Raw genomic sequence first — 19,774 nt, 5'->3', positions numbered from 1 at the left:
CTTAAACCCCTAAACGCTTCCTGCCCTGTGAGTCAGAAATAACCCTGGGAGATCGGTCCCAGGCCCCGCAGGAGCCGCGCTGTCCAAGAAAGTGCCACGAGCCTGCCAGGCCTGGGGCCAAGGCGAGGGCGGGCGCACGTGGCAGGGAAAGTGGTGCTGGGACGGGGGCACCAACCACAGCAGGACCTCTGGGGCTGGTGGCACCCATGAAGCTGGTGGCACCAATGGAGCTGGTAGCAACATTTTGTGGTGACGCCAATGAGATGGGTGACACCACTTGGGCTGATGGCACCAATGAAGCTGGTGGCACCAACAAGGCTGGTGGTGCCACCACAGCAAGTGGCACCAACAGGGCTGATGGCATCAGTAAGGCTGGTGGCACCAATGAGGCTGGTGGTGCACTGGGACTAGTGGTACCAGTGGAGCTGGTAGCATCACTGAGTCTGGTGACACCAATGGGGTGGGTGGCACCAACAGGGCTGGTGGCACCACTGAGGCTGGTGGCACCAATGAAGCTGGTCACCCCACTGAAGCTGGTGGCACTAACACGGCATCAACGAGGCTGGCGGCATCAACGGGGCTGGTGGCACCAATGATGCTGGAAGCACCACTGAGTATGGTGGCACCAGTGGGGTTGGTAGGACCACTGAATCTAGTGACACCACTGAATCTGATGGCACCAATGAGGCTGGCAGCACCACTGGGGCTGGTGGCACCACTAGGGCAGGTGGCACCAATGAGGCTGGTAGTACCACCAGGGTTGGTGGCACCAATGAGGCTGATAGCACCATCAAGGCTGGTGGCACCAACAGGGTTGGTGGCACTAGTGAGGCTGATGACACCACAGAGGCTGGTGGCTGCAATGAGGATGGTGGCCTCACAGTTAGTGGCACCACCGCAGCACGTGGCACCACTGGGACTGGTGGCTCTAATGAATCTGGTAGTATCGTCAAGAGTGGTGGCACCACGGGGGCTGATGGCACCAATGGAGCTGGTAGTAACACTGAGTCTGGTGACAGCAGTGAGGCTGGTGGCACCACTGGTTGAGGTGCCACCATGAGGCTGATGGCACCAACAAGGTTGTCGGTGCCACCACAGGAGGTGGCACCACCGGGGCTGGTGGCACCACTGGTTCAGCAGGGTGCAGGGAAGGGGACACCTGCAGGGGACGCTGGGGCTTTTCAGGTCCTGGGTGACTCCCGCAGACATTTGCTGGCCTTTCTTCAGCAGCAGAACCACAGCCCCACTGCTCCACACATCCCTTCTCCAGCCACAACCCCCCTCACAACCCCACACCCGCAGGGCCCCTCCTTGGCTCTGGGGCATGGTGGCCCTGAACCTGCCCTGAACCCGAGGAGCAGCAGAGCTGCCGCATTACCCACGTTTTTCCCTTTAAAATATTCGCTTCTGCTCCATTTTTTCCGCTGTTGGCACGCCAAACCCAAACACAAACAAGGAGTCCTCCGGGTTACCCTGACAACTGCAGCGCACGAAGCCCATAAACGCAGAGGTCACCCCGCGTGCCGGCGCCCGGCCCCGCTGACGCCGCGGCCCGTGACCTCCTGGCCAAAGCCACCCCAAACTTCTGGAGATGTTCCTCAGCCAGCAGGGACCGGGTGGCCTTTGGAGCTGATGGGGAGCAGACGGGGAACCCAAAGCCGCGTCCCCTCCGCCCTCATCACGCTGTATCTCCAGAGGTCCCCGTGCCGCGGCACCGCGTGTCCCCGGCGTGGTGGCTCCCGGTGCAGCTCCTCCACCCAGCCCGGTGGAGCCGGCGGTCCCGGAGGCACCCACTGCCGGTGCCTGGCGTGCTCTTCACAGCCACCTCCCGGGGCTGACAGGTTTCTGGCCCCGCTCTCGGTGCAGAGGTGAAGGCGCTTGGCAGGGCTCTGCAGCCCGCCAGCTCCAGGAGGCGGAAAAAAAACATTTATTTTATTTTTTTATATATATATTCTGCACTCCAGGGGTGGTGGGGGAAGCAGGGTGACAAGAACAAGCCCTTCCCGTTGGGACACCTGGGGCACAGTTTTGGCAGCATGCCCCACGGGAACATTTTGGCACAAACTCTCCGGGTCCGGGATGCGAAGCTCCGAGGGGAAGGCGAGGCACAAACACCCAAAACTCCGCCTGGGCACCGTCCCCACGTGCCCGAGGGGGCTGGCGGGGCACGGAGCCCACGGGTGACCGGCTCCACTCGAGGGTACCCGTCCCCTGTTGCCCCTTTGCGGTGTCACCCGTGGGAGCTCCGTGCGCCCTGGGCGCAGGAGCCGGTCCCCGGGCCCCCTCTGGCGGCCCGCAGACGCCAGCACGGGGTGCTCCGGGAAGGCGCGGGGGGGGGGGGGGGCGGATTTTTGGCCAGGTTTCGGATGCTCCCGCTCGGGTTTCGCCGCCCCGCGGCTATTTATACCCGGCAACCCAATCCCCCGGCTGGCCGAGGACGTGTCACTCATCGCGGGGACACCTGCGGGGTGGCACCGGCGGGACGAGCGGGGGTGCCGCGCCCGCGGCTCCGCGCTTCGTCGCCCCCTTTTTACCCCAAACCCTGGAGGGGTCTGGGACCCCGAGGCTCGGCACCGGGTCCCAACCCCTTCCAGGTCCCCCCGCGTGGGGCAGGCACGGGTGGGGGGCTGCGTGTTTGGGGGGGGGGGACCGGGCTCCCGCTGCCCGCCCGCCCCACGGGACCGCGGGCGGGCCGGGAATGCGAGGAATGCGGGGCGGGCACGCTGCCCCCTGCGGGGGCCCCGCCGCCCCCCCGGCCGCCCCCTGCCCTGCCTGTCCCTGCCCCGCAGCCACCGCTCGCCCCCCCCCCTCCCCCCCCGAGAGCCCCGGTGGGATCCTGCACCCCGAATCTACAGGGACCTCCCCAGGGGGACACAGAGATCTGGGCACCCCCAGGACCCCCCAAGCTGGGGACTCCACAACCTGGGCACCCACATACTGGAAACCCCCGGAGCCTGAACACCCCTTCCTCAAAATACCCTCGTGCTGGAGACCCCCGGAGCTGGGGCACCTCTTCCCCAACGCCCCCACTCTGGGGACCCCCAGAACTCGGGCATCCCCTCCCCAATCCCTTCATGCTGGGGGTCCCCGGAGCCTAGACACTCCTTCCCTCAGCTCCCCACATCACCTCGTGCTGGGGACACCTACAACCTGGGCACCCCTTCCCCAAAAATCTCCTCATGCTGGAGAGCCCCAGAGCCTGGACACCCCCTCCCCAATCCCCCCACGTTGGAGAGCATCAGAGCCTGGACAACCCTTCCCCAAAACCCCTGTGTGCTGGAGACCCCCAGAACACAGGCACCCCTTCCTCAATCCCCCCCAAAACGGGGACCCCCAGAACTTGGGCATCCCCTCCCCAGTCCCCTCATGCTGGACACCCCCTCCCCAATCCCCACATGTTGGAGACGCCCGGAGCCTGGTCACTCCTTTGCCAACACCCCCGTTATGGGGACCCTCGCAACCTGGGCACCTCCACGCTGGAGACCCCCAGAGCCTGGGCACCCCCTCCCCAATCCACCCACATCGGAGACTCCCAGAGCCTGTGGACCCTCTCCCCCAAATCCCCTCATGCTGGAGACCTCCGGAGCCGGGGCACCCCCTCCCCAACCCCCTCACGCTGGACACCCTCTCCCCCAAATCCCCTCTTGCTGGAGCCCCCCGGAGCCAGCACACCCCTTCCCCAACACCCCCGCCCTGCCGCCCCCCCACCCCCCACCCGGACACCCCCTCTTTCCTCAGCCCCCCTCTGCTCCAGCCCCGTCCCCGACGGCGGGGCCGCCCCCTCCTCCCTCTCCCCTCTCCCCGTGGGGGCGGGCGGTGGCGGCGGCGGCGGCGGCTCCGGGGGCGGGACGGGGCGGTCCGGGGGGGCGCTGCCCGGTCCGGGGCGGCCCCGCCCGGGGGAGGCGCAGGCGGCGGCGGCGGCGGCGGCGGGCGCAGGATCCGCGGGCGGAGGAGCCGGCGGGGCCCATGGCTCCGGGGCTGCCGCTGGTGCTGGCGGCGCTGCTGGCGGCGGCGGGGGGCAGCGGCGGCGGCGGTGGCGGCGGCGGGGGGCGGCGAGCGGCGGCGGCGGCGGCGGCGGCGGCGGCGTCCCCCGACGGGGCGGTCGCCAACCTGACGGTGGCCGTGGTGCTGCCGGAGCGCAACGTGAGCTACGCGTGGGCCTGGCCGCGCGTGGAACCGGCGCTGAGCCTGGCGCTGGAGGCGCTGCAGCGTGGGGAGCCGCCGCTGCTGCCGCGGCCCTTCTCGGTGCGCGTCGAGTTCATGAGCTCGGAGCTGGGGGGCGCGTGCTCCGAGTACGTGGCGCCGCTCAAAGCCGTGGACCTGAAGCTGTACCACGACCCCGACGTGCTCTTCGGGCCGGGCTGCGTCTACCCCGCCGCCTCGGTGGGCCGCTTCGCCTCGCACTGGCGGCTGCCCCTCATCACGGCCGGGGCGGTGGCGGTGGGCTTCAGCGAGAAGCGCGAGCACTACCGCACCACCGTGCGCACCGGGCCCTCGGCCCCCAAGCTGGGCGCCTTCGTCTCCCACCTGCACGCCCACTTCAACTGGAGCTCCCGCGCCGCCCTGCTCTACGTGGACCGCAAGACCGACGACCGGCCCTACTACTTCACCATCGAGGGCGTCTTCCAGGAGCTGCAGGACGGCAGCAACCTCACCGTCCGGCACCACATCTACTCCCCCGACGAGGGCGGCGCCGACACCGCCATCCACTTCATCAAGGCCAGCGGGCGCGGTGCGTGGCGTGGCGGGGCGCGTTTGGGGGGGGGGGAGTAAAAAAATGTCCCGTGGGGCGCGGAGAGGGGCAGGGGGAGCGGTGGGGTGAGCGTGGGGCGTGGGGAGGGGATGGGGGCACGGTGGGACCTGTGGGGGGCACGGCAAGGGGTGGGCACGGTGGGACCTGTGGGGGGGCGCAGCGAGGGGATGGGGATGCAGTGGGTCCTGTGGGGGGCACAGAGAAGGGTGGGCACAGTGGGACCCGTGTGGGGCACTGCAAGGGCAGGGGGACGCAGCGGGAGCTCTGTGGGGCACACAGAGGGGGTGGGGGGACAGTGGGACCTGTGGGGGTCACAGCAATGGGTGGGCACGGTGGGACCTGTGAGGGGCACAGCAAGGTGGCAGGGACACAGTGTGACCTCTGTGGGGCACAGCGGGGGACCAGGGGAGCAGCGGGACCCTTGTGGGGCACGACAAGGGGACAGGGACACTGGGACCTCTGCGGGGCGTAGCAAGGGGACAGGGACACGGTGGGACCTCTGTGGGGCACAACAAAGGGGCTGGGGGTCACAGTGTCACCCTTGTGGGGCACAGTGAGGGGTGGGCACAGTGGGACCCCTGTGGGACACAGCAAAGAGCCAGGGGGGCAGTGGGACCCGTGTGGGGCACAATGAGGGGATGGGGACCTAGCGGGACCCACGTGGGACACAGCAAGGAGACGGGGGTGCAGTGGGACTGCTGTGGGGCGCAGTGAGGGGTGGGCACAGTGGGACTCCTGTGGGGCGCAGCAAGGGGACAGAGTCACAGTGGGACACATATAGGGCACAGCAAAGGGATGGGGGTGCAGCGGGACCCGTGTGGGGTGCGGTGAGGAGTGGGCACAGTGGAACCCATGCGGGGCATGGCATGGGGTTGGGGGCACAGTGGGACCTGTGTGGGGCACAGCAAGGGGACGAGCAGGCAATGGGACCTGTGTGGGGCACAGCGGGGGGGGGGGAGGGGGGGGGCACAGTGGGACCTCTGTGGGGCACGGCGAGGGGCAGGGGATGCAGTGTGACCCCTGTGGGGCACGGTGCAGCGTGGGCGAAGCGCGCTGTGGGTGTAGGGCACGGTGAGGGGTGAGCGCACATGGTCACAGCAGGGCTGAGGGGGCAGCAGGACCCCGTGGAAGCCCCCCCAGCCACGGGACCCCCGCTCGCAGCCCCCCACCCCCCTCACCCCATGCAGGACCCCCGCCCCCCGGTGGGATGGGTGGCACGGGAGCGGGCAGAGGGACACGGGGGCGCCCTGGTGGCGCGCTGTGGCTTGGGCCACGCTGTCCCCTCCGGTGCAAGCCTGGGCGCCAGCGGGGTCGGGGTGTCCCCAGGGGCAGGCTGGACCCGGGCACCGCGGGGAGGTGGAGGGTGACGGTGTGGACGTGGCCGGCTGTCGGGCGGCGCTGGCGATGGCTCCGGTGCTGGCACGCCGAGGTGGCCGTGCCGTGCTCGGGGGGGAGGTTGCAGCCCCCTGCCCCGTGCCGGTCCCTGGATGTGACCGTGGGGAATGGATGGGGAGGGGGCTGGGGACGGCCCCACCGTGGTGCCGTGGGGGGGGGTATAAATCAATTTGTCGCCTCGGGAGAGCGGCTATATCGGGCCGGGAGGAAATGGAGGGGCTTACAGAGGCAGCTGGAGAGCAAGGGCAGCCTGACGCTCGCTCTTCCATTATTGATGAGCGGGGTGTATCGATCCTGGAGGCAGCCGCTCCGCGCGGCTCCTTAATGGATGCTGAGATGCTGTGTCATTAAGGAGGACATCGAGCCGGGACCAGCGGAGCCAGATGGGGCAGCGGGGGATGCGGCCGGGAGAGCTCAGCGCCCTGGGGCTTCGGGGATGAGGATGGGGGGCTTTGAGTGGGATTGGGACGAGGCACCACGCGGGGAGAAAGGCTGAATGCGGCCCTCAATCGCCCCGATGCGCATCGAGGTGGAGGACGCCAGGCGTGGGCGAGGATGGGGGTCCCCTGGGGCTGCCCTGGCGAGGGACCCCACATCCCTAGGACCTCGGCGCCACCGCAGGGTGTCAGCTCCCGTCTCCCAAGCGTGGCTTTGGAGAGCCTGGGGACAGCCACGCGTGTTCCCCTGGAGCCCCTCACCCGTGAGGCTCACAGCACCGAGGAGCGAGGTCCATCGAGAGCGGGGCCGCCACGCACCTGCCCCGCGCCTGCGTGCGGCCACCCGGTGCTTGCCATCGTCCCTCTGGCAGGGGCCTGGGCGACGTGCAGGGGCCCACGTCCCTGCCGCCACTTGCGAGAGCGCTGATATAATTAGAGCCGCGGCGCAGGGAATTACCGGAGCATCTGCCCGCGGAGCGCAGGTCCTCTGCCTGGGGGAACGGGTGGGCAGGAGGAGGGGGCCCGGGCACCTTCCCCTGACGCCGCCAGCCCCGCGTTAGCCCCACGTCCCACACCCGGGAGCCACTCGGGTGCCGTGTGCCCCCCTCGCCCCCCTGCCCTTTGACCGGGCAGGCGTCTGTCACCGCCGTGGGGCTGTGCCACCATCTGCCACCAGCTGTCGCGGCCCCCCTGCCACCAGCACCGATCCCAACGCGCTCATCACCTCCATTTTCCCCCACCCCACCACGTTCCGGGTGTTTTGTTTTTTTTTGTTTGGTGTGTGTGTGTGTTTTTATTTTTTTAACTATTATTATTATTATTTTGCCCCCGCTGCCCCGAGCCCTCCCCGGTGCCCGCGATGGGGCCGGGGCGGGAGGGCCGTGCGCCGGGGCCAGCGTCTGAGCGTGACATTCCTCCGGCGCCCGCCGCCTCCTCCCCCGTTGCTCAATCCCGGGTTCCCAGCCAGGCTGGCTGGAGCGGGGGCCCTGGTTTTCCGGGGGGAGGGAGGAGGCAGTGGCAGGAGCCTCCGCTCTGGCCCTCCACGAGGGTGAGGAGGGCCCCCGCTCGGGGGGGTTTCGGACACTCTCCGGCGCAGCCCGTGGGTCAGCCAGCCCCACGGACACGGTGCCCGCGGCCAGCCCCACGTGTCACCCGCTTGGACATCCCGGCGGGGCTGGCGGAGCCCCCGGCAGCGGGGCTGGGGTCAGAGGGGTGTGAGGACGGGGCCCGGGCACCCCCTTGCCGCCCGGGTCGCGGCAGCAGATGCTCTGTTTCCAATTAATGCCGCGGCCCGCCGAAGGTGCTGGAATCTGGGAACCTGCACATTCCTGCCGCACGACCGACCGCAAACCCAAACATGTTTTTGTCCTTTTCCTCGGCATGGATTCCCCAGCGGCCTCCGGGCAGAGGCTGACGGCCTCCGGGGCACAGCCTCGCCGCCCCTCCCGGACCCGTTTTTCCCCTACCCGGAGCCAGTGCAGCCCCCAGAGCCGGGACGGCGGCGTCCCGGGGTGGGGTGCACGGGGGCAACCGGTAATTTTGGGAGCTCCCCTTTTTCTCCGGGGTGCCCGACGTGGCACAGGCGGGTCGGGGCGGGCAAGGGATGTCCCGTGATGAGGTCAGCGTGGGGCAGGGAGCGGTGCCCCCCTGACGCCCCGTGCCCCCGCAGTGGTGTACCTCTGCGGGCCGCCGGAGATGCTGCGCCGGATCATGCAGCTGGCGCAGCGCGAGAACCTGACCAACGGCGACTACGTCTTCTTCTACGTGGACGTTTTCGGGGAGAGCCTGCGGGGGGACTCTGCCCGCGATGCCTTCAAGCCCTGGCAGCAGGGCCCGGGACAGGACTCGGGGCTGCGCGAGGCTTTCCAGGTGAGCTGCGCCTCCGTGTGGGGACGGGGACGGGGACGTGCCCAGCGTGGCCCCAGTGCGTGACACGGGGCGCTGTGCCGTCCTGCAGACCGTGCTGGTGATCACCTACTACGAGCCCCAGAACCCGAGTACCAGCACTTCCAAACGCAGCTCATCCTGCGAGCCAAGCAGAAATTCGGGGTGCAGCTCAACTACTCCCTGGTGAGCGCGTCCCGCTGCCTGCCGGGGGCTGGGGTGGGGGCACCGTCCCTGTGGGGCTGTGGGGTGGCTGTGGGAGCAGCCACGTGCGGTGCGCTGCCATCCCGGCAGGGTGTGTGCGTGGCCCTGCTGTGGGGTTGTGGATTTTCAGGGGTGTGCCTGGCCCCGGTGCATGGTTATGGGTTTAAAGAGATTTGCATGGCCCTGGTGTGGGGTTATGGGGCTATGGAGATGTGCGTGGCCCCAGCGTTGGGTTATAGGGCTGTAGGGGTTTGCATGGCCCCAGTGTGGGGTTGTGGGGCTGTAGGGGTGTGCGTGGCCCCAGTTTGGGTTTATGGGGTTGCAGAGGTGGGCATGGCCCTGTGGTTTGGGGTTTTGGGGCTAGGGAGGTTTGCATGGCCCTGGTGCATGGTTGTGGGATTGCAGGGGGTTTGCATGGCCCTTGTGTGGGGTTATGGGGCTATGGAAGTGTGCATGGCCCTGGTGCGTGGTTATGGGACTGCACGGGCTTTGTGTGGCCCTGGTGCATGGTTATGGGATTGCAGGGGGTTTGCATGGCCCCCATGTGGGGTAGTGGGTATACGGAGGCATGCAAGGCCCCGGTGCAGGGCTGTGGGGCCGCGGGGGGGGGGGGGGGGGGGGGCGCGTGCTGTGCTGAGGTCCCTCCCGGCAGATGAACCTGGTGGCGGGGTGCTTCTACGACGGGGTGCTGCTGTACGCCATGGTGCTGAACGAGACCCTGCGGGAGGGCGGCTCCAAGAAGAACGCCACCCACCTCATCGAGAAGATGCGGGACCGCAAGTTCCAGGGTAGCTGCGGGGTCGGGGGGTTGGCAGTGGGTCTGGGGGCTCGGGTCCCGCGGTCCCCATCCCGCCCACCCGGGTCTCTCTTGTCCCCGCAGGGGTGACGGGGCTGGTGAGCATGGACGGCAACAACGACCGGGACACCGACTTCAACCTGTGGGCCATGAGCGACCCCGAGAGCGGGCAGTACGAGGTGGGGGGCGGCACCGGGGGTCCTGGAGGGGGCTGGGGGAGGCGGCTGAGGGGGTTTCCAGGCTCAGGTCTCTCTGCCCAGGTGGTGGGACACTACTCGGGCGCGGAGAAGCAGATCCGCTGGCTGGGCCGTCCCATCCGCTGGGTGAAGGGGGCCCCCCCCTTGGACAACCCGCCCTGCGTCTTCGACGTGGATGACCCCTCCTGTGATAAAAGTGGGTGCATGCCCCCCGTGGTGCTGGCATCCTGGGGGTCCCTGGGTGCCCAGCGTCCTTCCCTGGGGGGCTATGGGCTCCCCAAGGGGCGTGCTAACGGTGTGTCCCCCGCCCCCCCATTTCGCTGCAGCCCCCCTCTCCACGCTGGCCATCGTGGCTTTGGGCACCGGCCTCACCTTTGTCATGTTCGGCATCTCCAGCTTCCTCATCTTCAGGTGGGCTGGGGCTTGGGGGAGCCGTGCCTGGGTGCTGGGGGGGCAGGATCCTGACCCCCTGTGTGTGTGTGTGCGTGTGTGTCCCCTCCAGGAAGCTGATGCTGGAGAAGGAGCTGGCCAGCATGCTGTGGAGGATCCGCTGGGACGAGCTGCACTTCGGGAGCGCCGAGCGGTACCACAAGGGAGCGGGCAGCCGGCTCACCCTGTCCCTGGTGAGAGCCACCAGCCCCCGTGACGCTGTCCCTGTCCTGTCCCTGTCCCATCCCCCGTCCTGCCCCTGCATGGCGCTCCATCCCCTACAAAACCACAGCCACGTTGCACCCATCATCTGCGGTCATCCGTCCCCTACACGTCCCCTGTCCATGCCCCGTAGCGCGCCGTACCTCGTCCTATAGCCCCTGCTATGGAGCGTGCGGACCTGGTGCTGGCCCTACACACCACAGCCTGTCCCCCGCCACCCCCTGCACACCCCTGGCTGTCCCCGCACAGCTCCGTGGGTGCCTGTCACCCCTCCTTGGGGTCCCCGTCCCTAACCCTCTCTCCCCGCAGCGCGGCTCCAGCTACGGCTCCCTGATGACCACCCACGGCAAGTACCAGATCTTCGCCAACACCGGGCACTTCAAGGTCAGTCCGAGCACCAACACCATCCGAGCCCCCCTTGGTGACACCCCCGGCGTGACGCTGGCACCTCGCTCCCCTCCCCAAATCCTCCTGGCGGGCGCTGAGCTCTCTCTCCCTTGCCCCCAAGGGCAACGTGGTGGCCATCAAGCACGTCAACAAGAAGCGCATCGAGCTGACGCGCCAGGTGCTCTTCGAGCTGAAACACGTAGGTGTGGGGTGGGCACCCTGATGGGGGGCGCGGGGTCCCCTCCTGGGGGCGGCGGGGCTGGGGGACCACTGGGGGCACCCCCGGCTGGGGAATGAAGGGGGGTCCCTGTGGCTTCGTGGCCACGGTGGGTGGTACCCAGGGGAGCGGGGGCCGTGTCCAGGGGTGCCCTGCATCCAGACGCTGCCCGTTCCCCCCTCCCCAGATGCGGGACATCCAGTTCAACCACCTGACGCGCTTCATCGGGGCGTGCATCGACCCCCCCAACATCTGCATCGTCACCGAGTACTGCCCGCGGGGCAGCCTGCAGGTAGCGGGGCGAGGGGGGAGGACGCGGGGGGGCCGGGTGAGCTGGGGAAGGGGGTGGGCTCCGATTTCGGGGATGGGGTGGCTGCGGGGACCCTGTGGGGGTGGTGCCGGTGCCACCGTCCCGGCGCTCGGCGTGTTCCCTCCCCCAGGACATCCTGGAGAACGAGAGCATCAACCTGGACTGGATGTTTCGCTACTCGCTCATCAACGACATCGTCAAGGTACCCGAGCCGGGCGCACGGCTGGGACGAGGGGGATGCCGGGGAGGAGGGTGCCAACCTCACCGCGTCCGTCTGTCTGCCCCCCCCCCCCCCCCCCCCCCCCAGGGAATGGCCTTCCTGCACAACAGCATCATCGGGCACCACGGCAGCCTCAAGTCCTCCAACTGCGTGGTGGACAGCCGCTTCGTGCTGAAGATCACCGACTACGGGCTGGCCAGCTTCCGATCGCCCTGCGACGGCGAGGACACGCACGCCCTCTACGCCAGTGAGCGCCCGCCGCAGGGGATGGGGGTGCGGGTGGCGGGGGCACGGGGTGGCCCTGCCTCACCATCCCGCGGCCGTGTCCCACCAGAGAAGCTGTGGACGGCCCCGGAGCTGCTGCAGAAGGGCCGGCTGCCCCCGCAGGGCATGCAGAAAGCTGACGTCTACAGCTTCGGCATCATCGTGCAGGAGATCGCCCTGCGCAACGGCCCCTTCTACATCGAGGGCATGGACCTGAGCCCCAAAGGTTTGGGGGGCCGGGGCGGGTTATGGGGTGGGGTGGGTTTTTGGGGGGGATTCGTGCTCATCAGCCCCTGCTCCCCGGGCAGAGATCGTGCAGAAGGTGCGCAACAGCCAGAAGCCGTTCTTCCGCCCCTCCATCGACATCGGGGTGCACAGCGAGGAGCTGGCGGTGCTGATGGAGCGCTGCTGGGCGCAGGAGCCGGCCGAGCGCCCCGACTTCGGACAGATCAAGATCTTCATCCGCAGATTCAACAAGTGGGCGCTGGCAGAGCCTGGGGCGGGCAGGGGGTCCCACGGGGTGTGTGCGCGTGTCCCTACCGCCGGCGTCCGTGTCCCCGCAGGGAGGGCAGCACCAGCATCCTGGACAACCTGCTGTCGCGCATGGAGCAGTACGCCAACAACCTGGAGAAGCTGGTGGAGGAGCGCACGCAAGCCTACCTGGAGGAGAAGCGCAAGGCGGAGAACCTGCTGTACCAGATCCTGCCCCAGTGAGCGGGGGCGAGATGGGGCTGGGGGGGGCGAGATGGGGCTGGGGTGCCTGATGTGGGGCCGGGGTGCCCTCTGTGGGGTGGGGTGCCCTCCGTGGGGCCGGGGTGCCTGATGCGGGGCTGGAGTGCTCGTCGTGGGGCCGGGGTGCCCGCCGGCTCCCCGTGCCGCTGTTGGCAAGGGGGAGCAGGGAGGACGGGCTGTGTTTTTTTGGGGAGGGGGCACCCGTCGTGCCGACGGCCCCCCGGCACCCACCGTCCCCTCTAACCCCGGCAGCTCCGTGGCGGAGCAGCTGAAGCGCGGCGAGACGGTGCGAGCCGAGGCTTTCGACAGCGTCACCATCTACTTCAGCGACATCGTGGGCTTCACCGCGCTGTCGGCCGAGAGCACCCCCATGCAGGTGGGGAGCAGGGACGGGGGCGGGCAGGGGGGGTTTGTGTGTGTGTGTCCCCCATCACCACCACCAGCGCCATCCCCGGGGCCGGAGCCAAATCCCTGCTCCTTGCAGGTTGTGACGCTGCTGAACGACCTCTACACCTGCTTCGACGCCATCATCGACAACTTCGACGTCTACAAGGTGAGGGGCGCGGGGCAGGGGGCGAGGTGGGGGCAGTGAGGGTGAGCCGAGCTCACCGTGCCCCCGGTGCCGCGCAGGTGGAGACCATCGGGGACGCCTACATGGTGGTGTCGGGGCTGCCGGTGCGCAACGGCAAGCTGCACGCCCACGAGATCGTCCGCATGGCGCTGGCCCTGCTGGAGGCCGTCAAAACCTTCAAGATCCGCCACCGGCCCAACGACCAGCTGCGCCTGCGCATCGGCATCCACACCGGTGAGCCTGGCGGACGCTGTCTGCGTGCCCCCCCCAGTGCCCCCCTGTCCCGGCCTGAGCGTGTCCCCTGTCCCCCCCTCCCCAGGCCCCGTGTGCGCAGGAGTGGTGGGGCTGAAGATGCCGCGGTACTGCCTCTTCGGGGACACGGTGAACACGGCGTCCCGCATGGAGTCCAACGGGCAGGGTGAGCCACGGGGACGGCAGCGCCTGGCCTTGGGGGCGAGCACCGTGGGTCCCAGCCCGCTGCTACCCCGGCCACATCCTTATTTTTCCCCCCCCCCCCCCCCAACTCTCGCACCCCCAGCCCTGAAGATCCACGTCTCCTCCACCACCAAAGAAGTCCTGGATGAGTTCGGCTGCTTCGAGCTGGAGCTGCGCGGAGACGTGGAGATGAAGGTGAGGGTGCCGGGTGCCAGCCACCCCTACACCCCCCCTCCCCCCCCGCCCCGGGCTGGGGTCCGTGGGGGGGTCTGACCACTGCCCTCCGCCCCCAGGGCAAGGGGAAGATGCGGACCTACTGGCTGCTGGGCGAGAGGAAAGACCCCAAAGTCGTCTGAGCCCGGCGCAGCCCCCAGCCCCCCCGTGCCCCCGGGGCGCACCGGAGCAGGTTTGGGGCATGCGGGGCGCAGCGGCCACGGCACCGCCTGTCACCCCCCCATCAGCACCAGCAAAGCCTTCCCGAGCCTCCCGCTGCCCCACGGAGCAGGCGGACCGGCCTCGACCCCCAACACCCCCCTCCCCAAAGCCTCTCAGCGTCCCGATCCCCACCTCCACCCCCCAAAACCCCTCGGCTCGGCGGGCTCTGAGCCTCCCCCTGGGGCCTGGCTGCCCCGCAGGGCACTTTGCCTTCTCTTTTCAGTACTCAGTCTATCGCTGTGCCCGTGTCACCCCCTCCCCGGGGGGGGGGGGCAAAGGGAGCAGGGCAGGCTCAGACCCTGCTGCTCCCACCCGTGCCCCCCCCCCCTCCCCCTGTACATAGCCCTCCCCCCCCCCCCCCCCGGGTCCTGTAAATACCCCCTCCCCAGGTGTAAATATAGGCGTCCGCGCAGACTATTTTGTTGAAATACAAACTGCCCCCAGCGCCGCTGTCTGCTTTGGGGGGCTCCGAGCTTGGTGCTGGTTGTGCCCAGATCCCACCTGGGGATGGGGACGGGGACACGCGTCACCCACCGCGGGCACGGGGAGAGGACACATCCCTGGGGACGTGCCAGATTTGGGGGTGGCGGTGGCTCCCAGCAGGGGTAGGCTATCGGGGTCCCCCGTCCCACAGCCTGCCCCGAGGACAGCCGTGGCAGGGACACCCTTGGGTGGCAGCGCAGGGACAGGGTTGGGTGGCAGCGCAGGGGCACCGCCTGCTCTTTATTGCTTGCTCGGCCGCACCCCGTAGCTTTCGGCGACGTGGGGCAGGGGCTGCTCCAGGTACTCGGCGATGGGGGTGGAGAAGGCGGCGTTCCTCCGAAAGGGGCTGTCCCCGGTGCGGATGCAGGTGACGCCCTGGAGGGGAGGGACGCGGGGACCCCCGTGAGCAGGGGGTGCTGTCCCCGCGGGCAGGGCGGGTTGCGGGTACTCACGGGCACGCTGCGGGCTTGCTCCAGCCAGAAGCTGCGGGGCTGCTCCGTGTGGTAGTTGTGGGGCTGCGGCGGAAAAGGGGAACCCCTATGTCAGCCGGGGAGGGGGGCGGCGTGCTCGGAGACCCCTCGTGGGGTGCGAGGTGTGGGGTGGGTACCTGGGTGGTGGGCAGCGGCGTGGGCTGGAAGCCCCCCGCCTGGAAATCCCGGTGGGTGGTGGAGAGCCTCTCCATGGGCGCACGGGGTGGGCACCTCTCCTCCAGCAGCTCCCGCCTGCGGGACCACCCCCCCGCCCCGCTGCCCAATTTTGGGGTCCCCAAGCGCAGGGACCACTGTTGGGGTTGGGGAGGGGCAGGCTCACCTGTACTTCTGGTAGAGCATCAGCTCCAGCAGGGCCTCCCGCTGCCCTGCGGGGAGGCGGCACCCTCAGCACCGCGGTGAGCCCCTCGCCACCTCGCTCCCCCGTTATTTTTTTGGGGTGGGGATCCCCGGCCCCACCTCTTGCCAGCATCGGGATGCGGTGGGGCGGGCGGAAGGTGTGCTCGGAGGTGGTGCTGGGGGGCGGCTGGGCTGGTGGCTGGCGGGCCAGCAGCCCGCGGTGGCCGTGCCGGTGGACGAAGCCCTCGCTGCCCATCTCCGGCGCCAGCACCCGGTCCAGGCCGTTGGTGGCTCTCTGGGGACACGGCGTGGCTCCAGCACCTCCCCTGGTCGGCACCGACCCCTCCCCGAGCCCCCCAGGTGCGTTCAGCCCCACCAGCAGTCCCTAAGCACACGCTGTCCCCTGCCCGTTTCGCACCTATTTGAAGACCAGGGGGGCTCAGAGCCCCCCCCCCGGGCCGGGTCTGAGGGGTTACCTCCTCCTGCCAGTTGCGGATCAAGCAGCTTCCGCGGGGCACGACCTGCCTTGGCTCCTCCACGGGCATCGGGGCCGGCACCTCGGGGGGCTCCTTGGCCATGGCCAGCACCTTCGGGATCTCCTCGGCCGTGGCCACCAGCTCCTCCTGCTGCTCCTCATCTGTGTCCAGCATCTCCTGGTGCTCCTCACCCCCACCCACCACCATCCCGGGGGGCTCCTCAGCCATGTCCCCACGGCACGGGGCCACCAAAGGCAGCAGCACATCCCCCCGGATCCTCACCGTGCACGGGGGGGTCACGTCCCCGGTATCCCCCCCATGCCCTGGGGGCACGCGGCCGGTCAGAGCCACCCTGCACATGGGGACAGACGGAGACACTGGGGACAGGCAGCGGGGTCATGTCCCCTGGTGCCCCCACGGTGACCCCTGCCCCCTTGGTGACCCCAGCCCCAGGTGCCCCCAAGACCCGGGGACCCCTCCCCAACACCCCCGGGGACCCCTCCCCGGTGCCCCCCCGGTGCCCACCCCCGGGGGGTCTCCGTCCCCCGCCGCGCTCCGGGCTCCATAGCCGGGCCCGGGGGCTCCTCGCCCGCGCCCCGCTCCGTCTCCATGGAGACGGCAGACGCCGCCCGCGCCAGCTGATTGGCGGAGCCGAGCGCGGGGGGGCCTCCCATTGGCGGAGAGCCTCGGGGGGGCGGGGACAGAGTGGGGCGAGGCGGCGGGAGACGGGCAAGGGGGCGTGGCCGGTGGGGTAAAGGGGCGTGGTTAGGGGGCGTGGCCAGCGGCGCGCGCGCGCGCTCCGTCCACGTGCGGTGCCAGAGCCCCCAGGGGGCGGCCGGGGTGCGCCGTGCGCCCGCTGCTCGCCTCGGGGCGGGAGGTGGCGGCCCGGGACAGGCAGGGCAGGGCCCGCTCTCCCCCCCCCCGCCCCGAGCCTGCAGGACGCCAGCCCCGCTCTCCGCCCCCCCCCCCGCCCAGCCCCTGCAGCCTCGACGGGCGCCGCGCAGAAGAAGGGCCCTTTGACGGCGGCGGCCCCCGGGCTGTTATTGCAGCGCTCTGCGGTGTGCGCCGGCCGGGCCACCGCGCTGCCGGCGCTGGGGCCTCTGTTTATCCTGGCCGGCCTCGCGTCTCACCCCCGCGGCCCAGCGGGGACGGCCCCGCCCCGGGATCTCGGCTCCGGGCCAAGCCGTCGGGGCGGGGAAGCCGGGGCCGTCCGTGCCGGCAGCCCTGCGGAGGGGCCCGGGGCTGCGGCTGCTGCGAGCCCATCTGCCGAGCAGCTGCGGGGAGAGGAGCGGCGGGGGGGGGGGGGGGGCACGCACACGTGCCTGGGGTTGGGGGTGAGCAGGGAGGCCCCCGCGCCGTGCCCTTAGCCTCGGTGTCCGCCCCCCCCCGGGGACGTGCCTCTGCTCCGGGCCAGCAGCGGCCCCCTCGCACCCCTCGGGGAGCCCTGTGCTTGGGGCCCGGCAGCAGGAGCTGGAACACATCTGGGCGCAGCGTGCCGCTGACACATCCATCCCCCTCCTTCCCCCCCCCCCAACCCCCCCCCCCCCGATCTCTTTGGGGAACTTGCGTCATTTGCGATAGTCCTTGGCTAGGGAACGAAAACAACCCTGGGCCCCTCGCCCGCCCCAGCACGGGGTGGGGGTGGGCCACAATGTTAATGTAGCCTGCACACATGTTAGGGAGCTCCCCAGGACAATGCTGGTGCCCCCCCTTATCCCCCCTTCCCCCCCCCCCCCGGTTTTGCAGGGGCCAGTGCAGCTTCTGGCCGGCCACTCGGGGTGGGGGGGAGCCCCCACTAACGGGGTGCTCAGGAGCAGGGTTCTGCAGAGAGCAGGGACCCCCCCACACACACACACCCCCGTGAGCCCTGCAGCCGGGCCCCAACAGCAGCCGGCAGCGACACCCGGCCGAACAGACCCCACATTATCCCCGGCGGCTGCGGTCCCTGCGCGCCTGGCGGGGGCCCAGGCGGCCGCGCCGCGGTGCCAGGTGGGCTGCGTGCTGCGCCAGCGCCGGCCCCGCGCTAAATTTAGCGGCGGCCGGAGCAGGAGGCACGGGGCAGGGAGCCGATGGACGCCCGGCCGTGGCCCCGCTGCTGCCCTGCACGTGGCCCGTGTGGCCTGGTGCCACCGTGTGGGTACGGCGTTGTGTGCGTGTGTTGCACATGCAGGGGTTCTGGGGCGTGCGATGTGATGTGTCCTGCATGGTGGTGCATGCATGGCGGGGGGGGGGGGGGGGGGTGTCCCTGAGGCATGCAATGCAATGTGTTGTGCACAGTGGTGCACGCACAGAGGGGTATGGAGTGTGCAACGTGGTATTTCGCACAGTAGCGCATGCACGGGGGGGGTCTGCGGTGTGCAACGTGATGTGTCGTGCCTTGCGGTGCACACACAGGGAGGCCTGCGGTGTGCAGGGCAACGTGTCCTGCATACTGGTGCATGCACGGGGGGGCTGGGGTGTGCAATGCAAGAGTTTGCACAGTGGTGCATGTATGGGGGGGACTGGGGTGTCCAATTCATCGTGCATTGTGCACGTACAGTGGGGCCTTGGGTGTGCAACACAACGTTTTGCACAGTGGTGCTGGCAGAGGGGATCTGGGGTGTGCAATGCAGCATTTTGCACAGTGGTGCATGCGCAGTGGGGCCTGGGGTGTGCAGTGCAACCCTTTGCACACTGGTGTGTGCACGGGGGCTCTGCGGTGTGCACGGGGAGGATCTCACAGCGGAGGCCCGCCCGTGTGGAGGCTGAGATAAGAGGCAGCACAGCCTTCACCACCCCCCGAGCGCACCGGGGCCGTGCCCAAAAAACAGAGCCAAGCAAGCCACTGCGGGTACCCGAGCAGCTTTATTGGGGGGGGGTGACCCGGGGGGCTCAGCCGGGGGGCCAGCCCATCTGCCGCCCCCCCAGCACGTGGAGGTGCAGGTGGTAGACGGACTGGGCGCCGTGCTTCCCGTCGTTGATCACTGCCGGGAGAGGGACGGGGGTCAGAGGGGGGGGGGGGGGGGGGGGGGTGTCACCCGTGGGGTGGCAGCGGGGAGGTGACACAGGGGAGGGGACACCCCCCGACTCACCCAGCCGGTATCCGTCCTCCAGCCCCTCCGCCTTCGCTGTGCGCGCCGCCACCACCATCAGGTGCCCCAGGAGCTGCGGGGAGGGGGGCAGGAGGCTCAGCCCCGCGTGTCCCTTGTCCCCACGCGTGTCCCCAAACCCCCCCTCACCTGGGCATCCTGGGGTTCCACGCAGCTCAGACGCGGGATGGGGCGCTTGGGGATCACCAAGAAGTGGACGGGCGCCTGCGGGGCCACGTCGCGGAAGGCCAGGCACTGCGGGGAGGGGGTGGGGGGTGGGGGGGTGCAGCCCCGTGAGACCCCACTCTCCCCCGTGGGGACCAGCCCACGCGGGGGAGGGGGGGGGTGGGGGGGGCCACGCGTGTCCCCGCTGTCCCCTTACCTCGTCGTCCTCGTAGAGGATCATGGCCGGCACGGTGCGGGCGATGATCCTGCTGAAGATGGTGGGCTCCCTGCCCGCCCCGGCGGCCGCCCGCTGCGCCTTGCCCACCTCCCCGTCCTGCCCGCTGCGGGGGCGCTGGGGGCACACGGGGAGGGGGGGGGGGGGGGCGTGACAACCGGGCACGCGTGGGGAGGGGGGGGGGACGGGGACACGGGGACAGCCGTAGGCTTGGACACATGGTGGGGGGGGGGACACCGGGACATGCGGGGGGCAACAGGGGACGGGCATGGGGGGGGGTAAGCTGGCGAGGTGGGGGACACGCGTGGGTCCCCACGCTGCGGGGGGGGGGGGTGGGCTCTGTGTGTGTGTGTGTGTGTGTGTGCACGCCCACTCGTGGACTTTGCACGGGTGGGGAATCGGGCACAGGACCCTCCCCCCCTCACCCCACCCCCGCCCCCCTTTCCTCCCCTTCTGTCCCGAGCCCCCTCCCCACGCGTGCCCACCTGCCCCAGGCGCGCCCCCGCCACCCAGGCGCGCGCCCACCCACGGGCGAGCACCGCCGCCGCCATGGCGCGCGCGTCCGCGTCCTCGCCCCTCCCCTCCCCCTCCCCCCGGCTTCCGCCACGCCCCCCCCCCCCCCCGCGCCTTAA

The 19,774-nt window shown here is 69.9% G+C and overlaps 3 protein-coding genes across 3 annotated transcripts; 1 reads left to right on the top strand and 2 right to left on the bottom strand.

The window, feature by feature from the left end:
• Positions 1 to 3,966: 3,966 nt before the first annotated feature.
• On the top strand, positions 3,967 to 14,304 carry NPR2 (natriuretic peptide receptor 2). Its single transcript, XM_035563864.1, is given in 23 exon segments — positions 3,967 to 4,732; positions 8,255 to 8,454; positions 8,543 to 8,579; positions 8,582 to 8,655; positions 9,326 to 9,461; positions 9,554 to 9,648; positions 9,730 to 9,862; positions 9,993 to 10,077; positions 10,169 to 10,289; positions 10,627 to 10,701; positions 10,826 to 10,903; positions 11,109 to 11,213; positions 11,362 to 11,433; positions 11,539 to 11,698; positions 11,786 to 11,941; positions 12,024 to 12,192; positions 12,279 to 12,425; positions 12,700 to 12,823; positions 12,932 to 13,000; positions 13,078 to 13,252; positions 13,338 to 13,436; positions 13,557 to 13,648; positions 13,747 to 14,304. Coding segments are annotated over 23 exon segments (3,231 nt in total). The 3' UTR covers positions 13,810 to 14,304.
• A 271-nt stretch (positions 14,305 to 14,575) lies between these two features.
• On the bottom strand, positions 14,576 to 16,348 carry SPAG8 (sperm associated antigen 8). Its single transcript, XM_035563865.2, has 7 exons — positions 16,200 to 16,348; positions 15,675 to 16,026; positions 15,319 to 15,493; positions 15,182 to 15,227; positions 14,979 to 15,093; positions 14,824 to 14,886; positions 14,576 to 14,746 (listed from the first exon to the last, which is right to left on the bottom strand). The coding sequence occupies exons 1-7, from the start codon at positions 16,346 to 16,348 to the stop codon at positions 14,612 to 14,614; spliced, it is 1,035 nt and encodes a 344-aa protein (XP_035419758.2). The 3' UTR covers positions 14,576 to 14,611.
• A 2,151-nt stretch (positions 16,349 to 18,499) lies between these two features.
• Positions 18,500 to 19,727, bottom strand: HINT2 (histidine triad nucleotide binding protein 2). The gene is made up of 5 exons (XM_035563800.2): positions 19,628 to 19,727; positions 19,125 to 19,259; positions 18,893 to 18,997; positions 18,746 to 18,818; positions 18,500 to 18,637 (listed from the first exon to the last, which is right to left on the bottom strand). Exons 1-5 carry the CDS (start codon positions 19,691 to 19,693, stop codon positions 18,546 to 18,548), a joined length of 471 nt encoding a protein of 156 aa, XP_035419693.1. The 5' UTR covers positions 19,694 to 19,727; the 3' UTR covers positions 18,500 to 18,545.
• Between the last annotated feature and the right edge of the window lie 47 nt (positions 19,728 to 19,774).

The sequence above is a fragment of the Cygnus atratus genome, chromosome Z (assembly GCF_013377495.2).
Source record: "Cygnus atratus isolate AKBS03 ecotype Queensland, Australia chromosome Z, CAtr_DNAZoo_HiC_assembly, whole genome shotgun sequence".
NCBI classification, from domain to species: domain Eukaryota; kingdom Metazoa; phylum Chordata; class Aves; order Anseriformes; family Anatidae; genus Cygnus; species Cygnus atratus.
This window is presented reverse-complemented; position numbering and strand designations above follow the sequence as displayed.

Bases quoted from the DNA above. Each gene is read 5' to 3' on its own strand.
- SPAG8 (XM_035563865.2), bottom strand. From the start codon at position 16,348: ATGGGAGGCCCCCCCGCGCTCGGCTCCGCCAATCAGCTGGCGCGGGCG. The intron at 15,494-15,674 runs GTAACCCCTCAG...CCGTGTCCCCAG, and splicing joins TCCGCAACTGGCAGGAGGAG to AGAGCCACCAACGGCCTGGA. The intron at 15,094-15,181 runs GTGAGCCTGCCC...GTGGTCCCGCAG, and splicing joins ATGCTCTACCAGAAGTACAG to GCGGGAGCTGCTGGAGGAGA.
- HINT2 (XM_035563800.2), bottom strand. From the start codon at position 19,693: ATGGCGGCGGCGGTGCTCGCCCGTGGGTGGGCGCGCGCCTGGGTGGCG. The intron at 18,819-18,892 runs GTGAGGGGGGGT...CCCTCCCCGCAG, and splicing joins TGGAACCCCAGGATGCCCAG to CTCCTGGGGCACCTGATGGT. The intron at 18,638-18,745 runs GTGAGTCGGGGG...CTCTCCCGGCAG, and splicing joins GGAGGACGGATACCGGCTGG to TGATCAACGACGGGAAGCAC.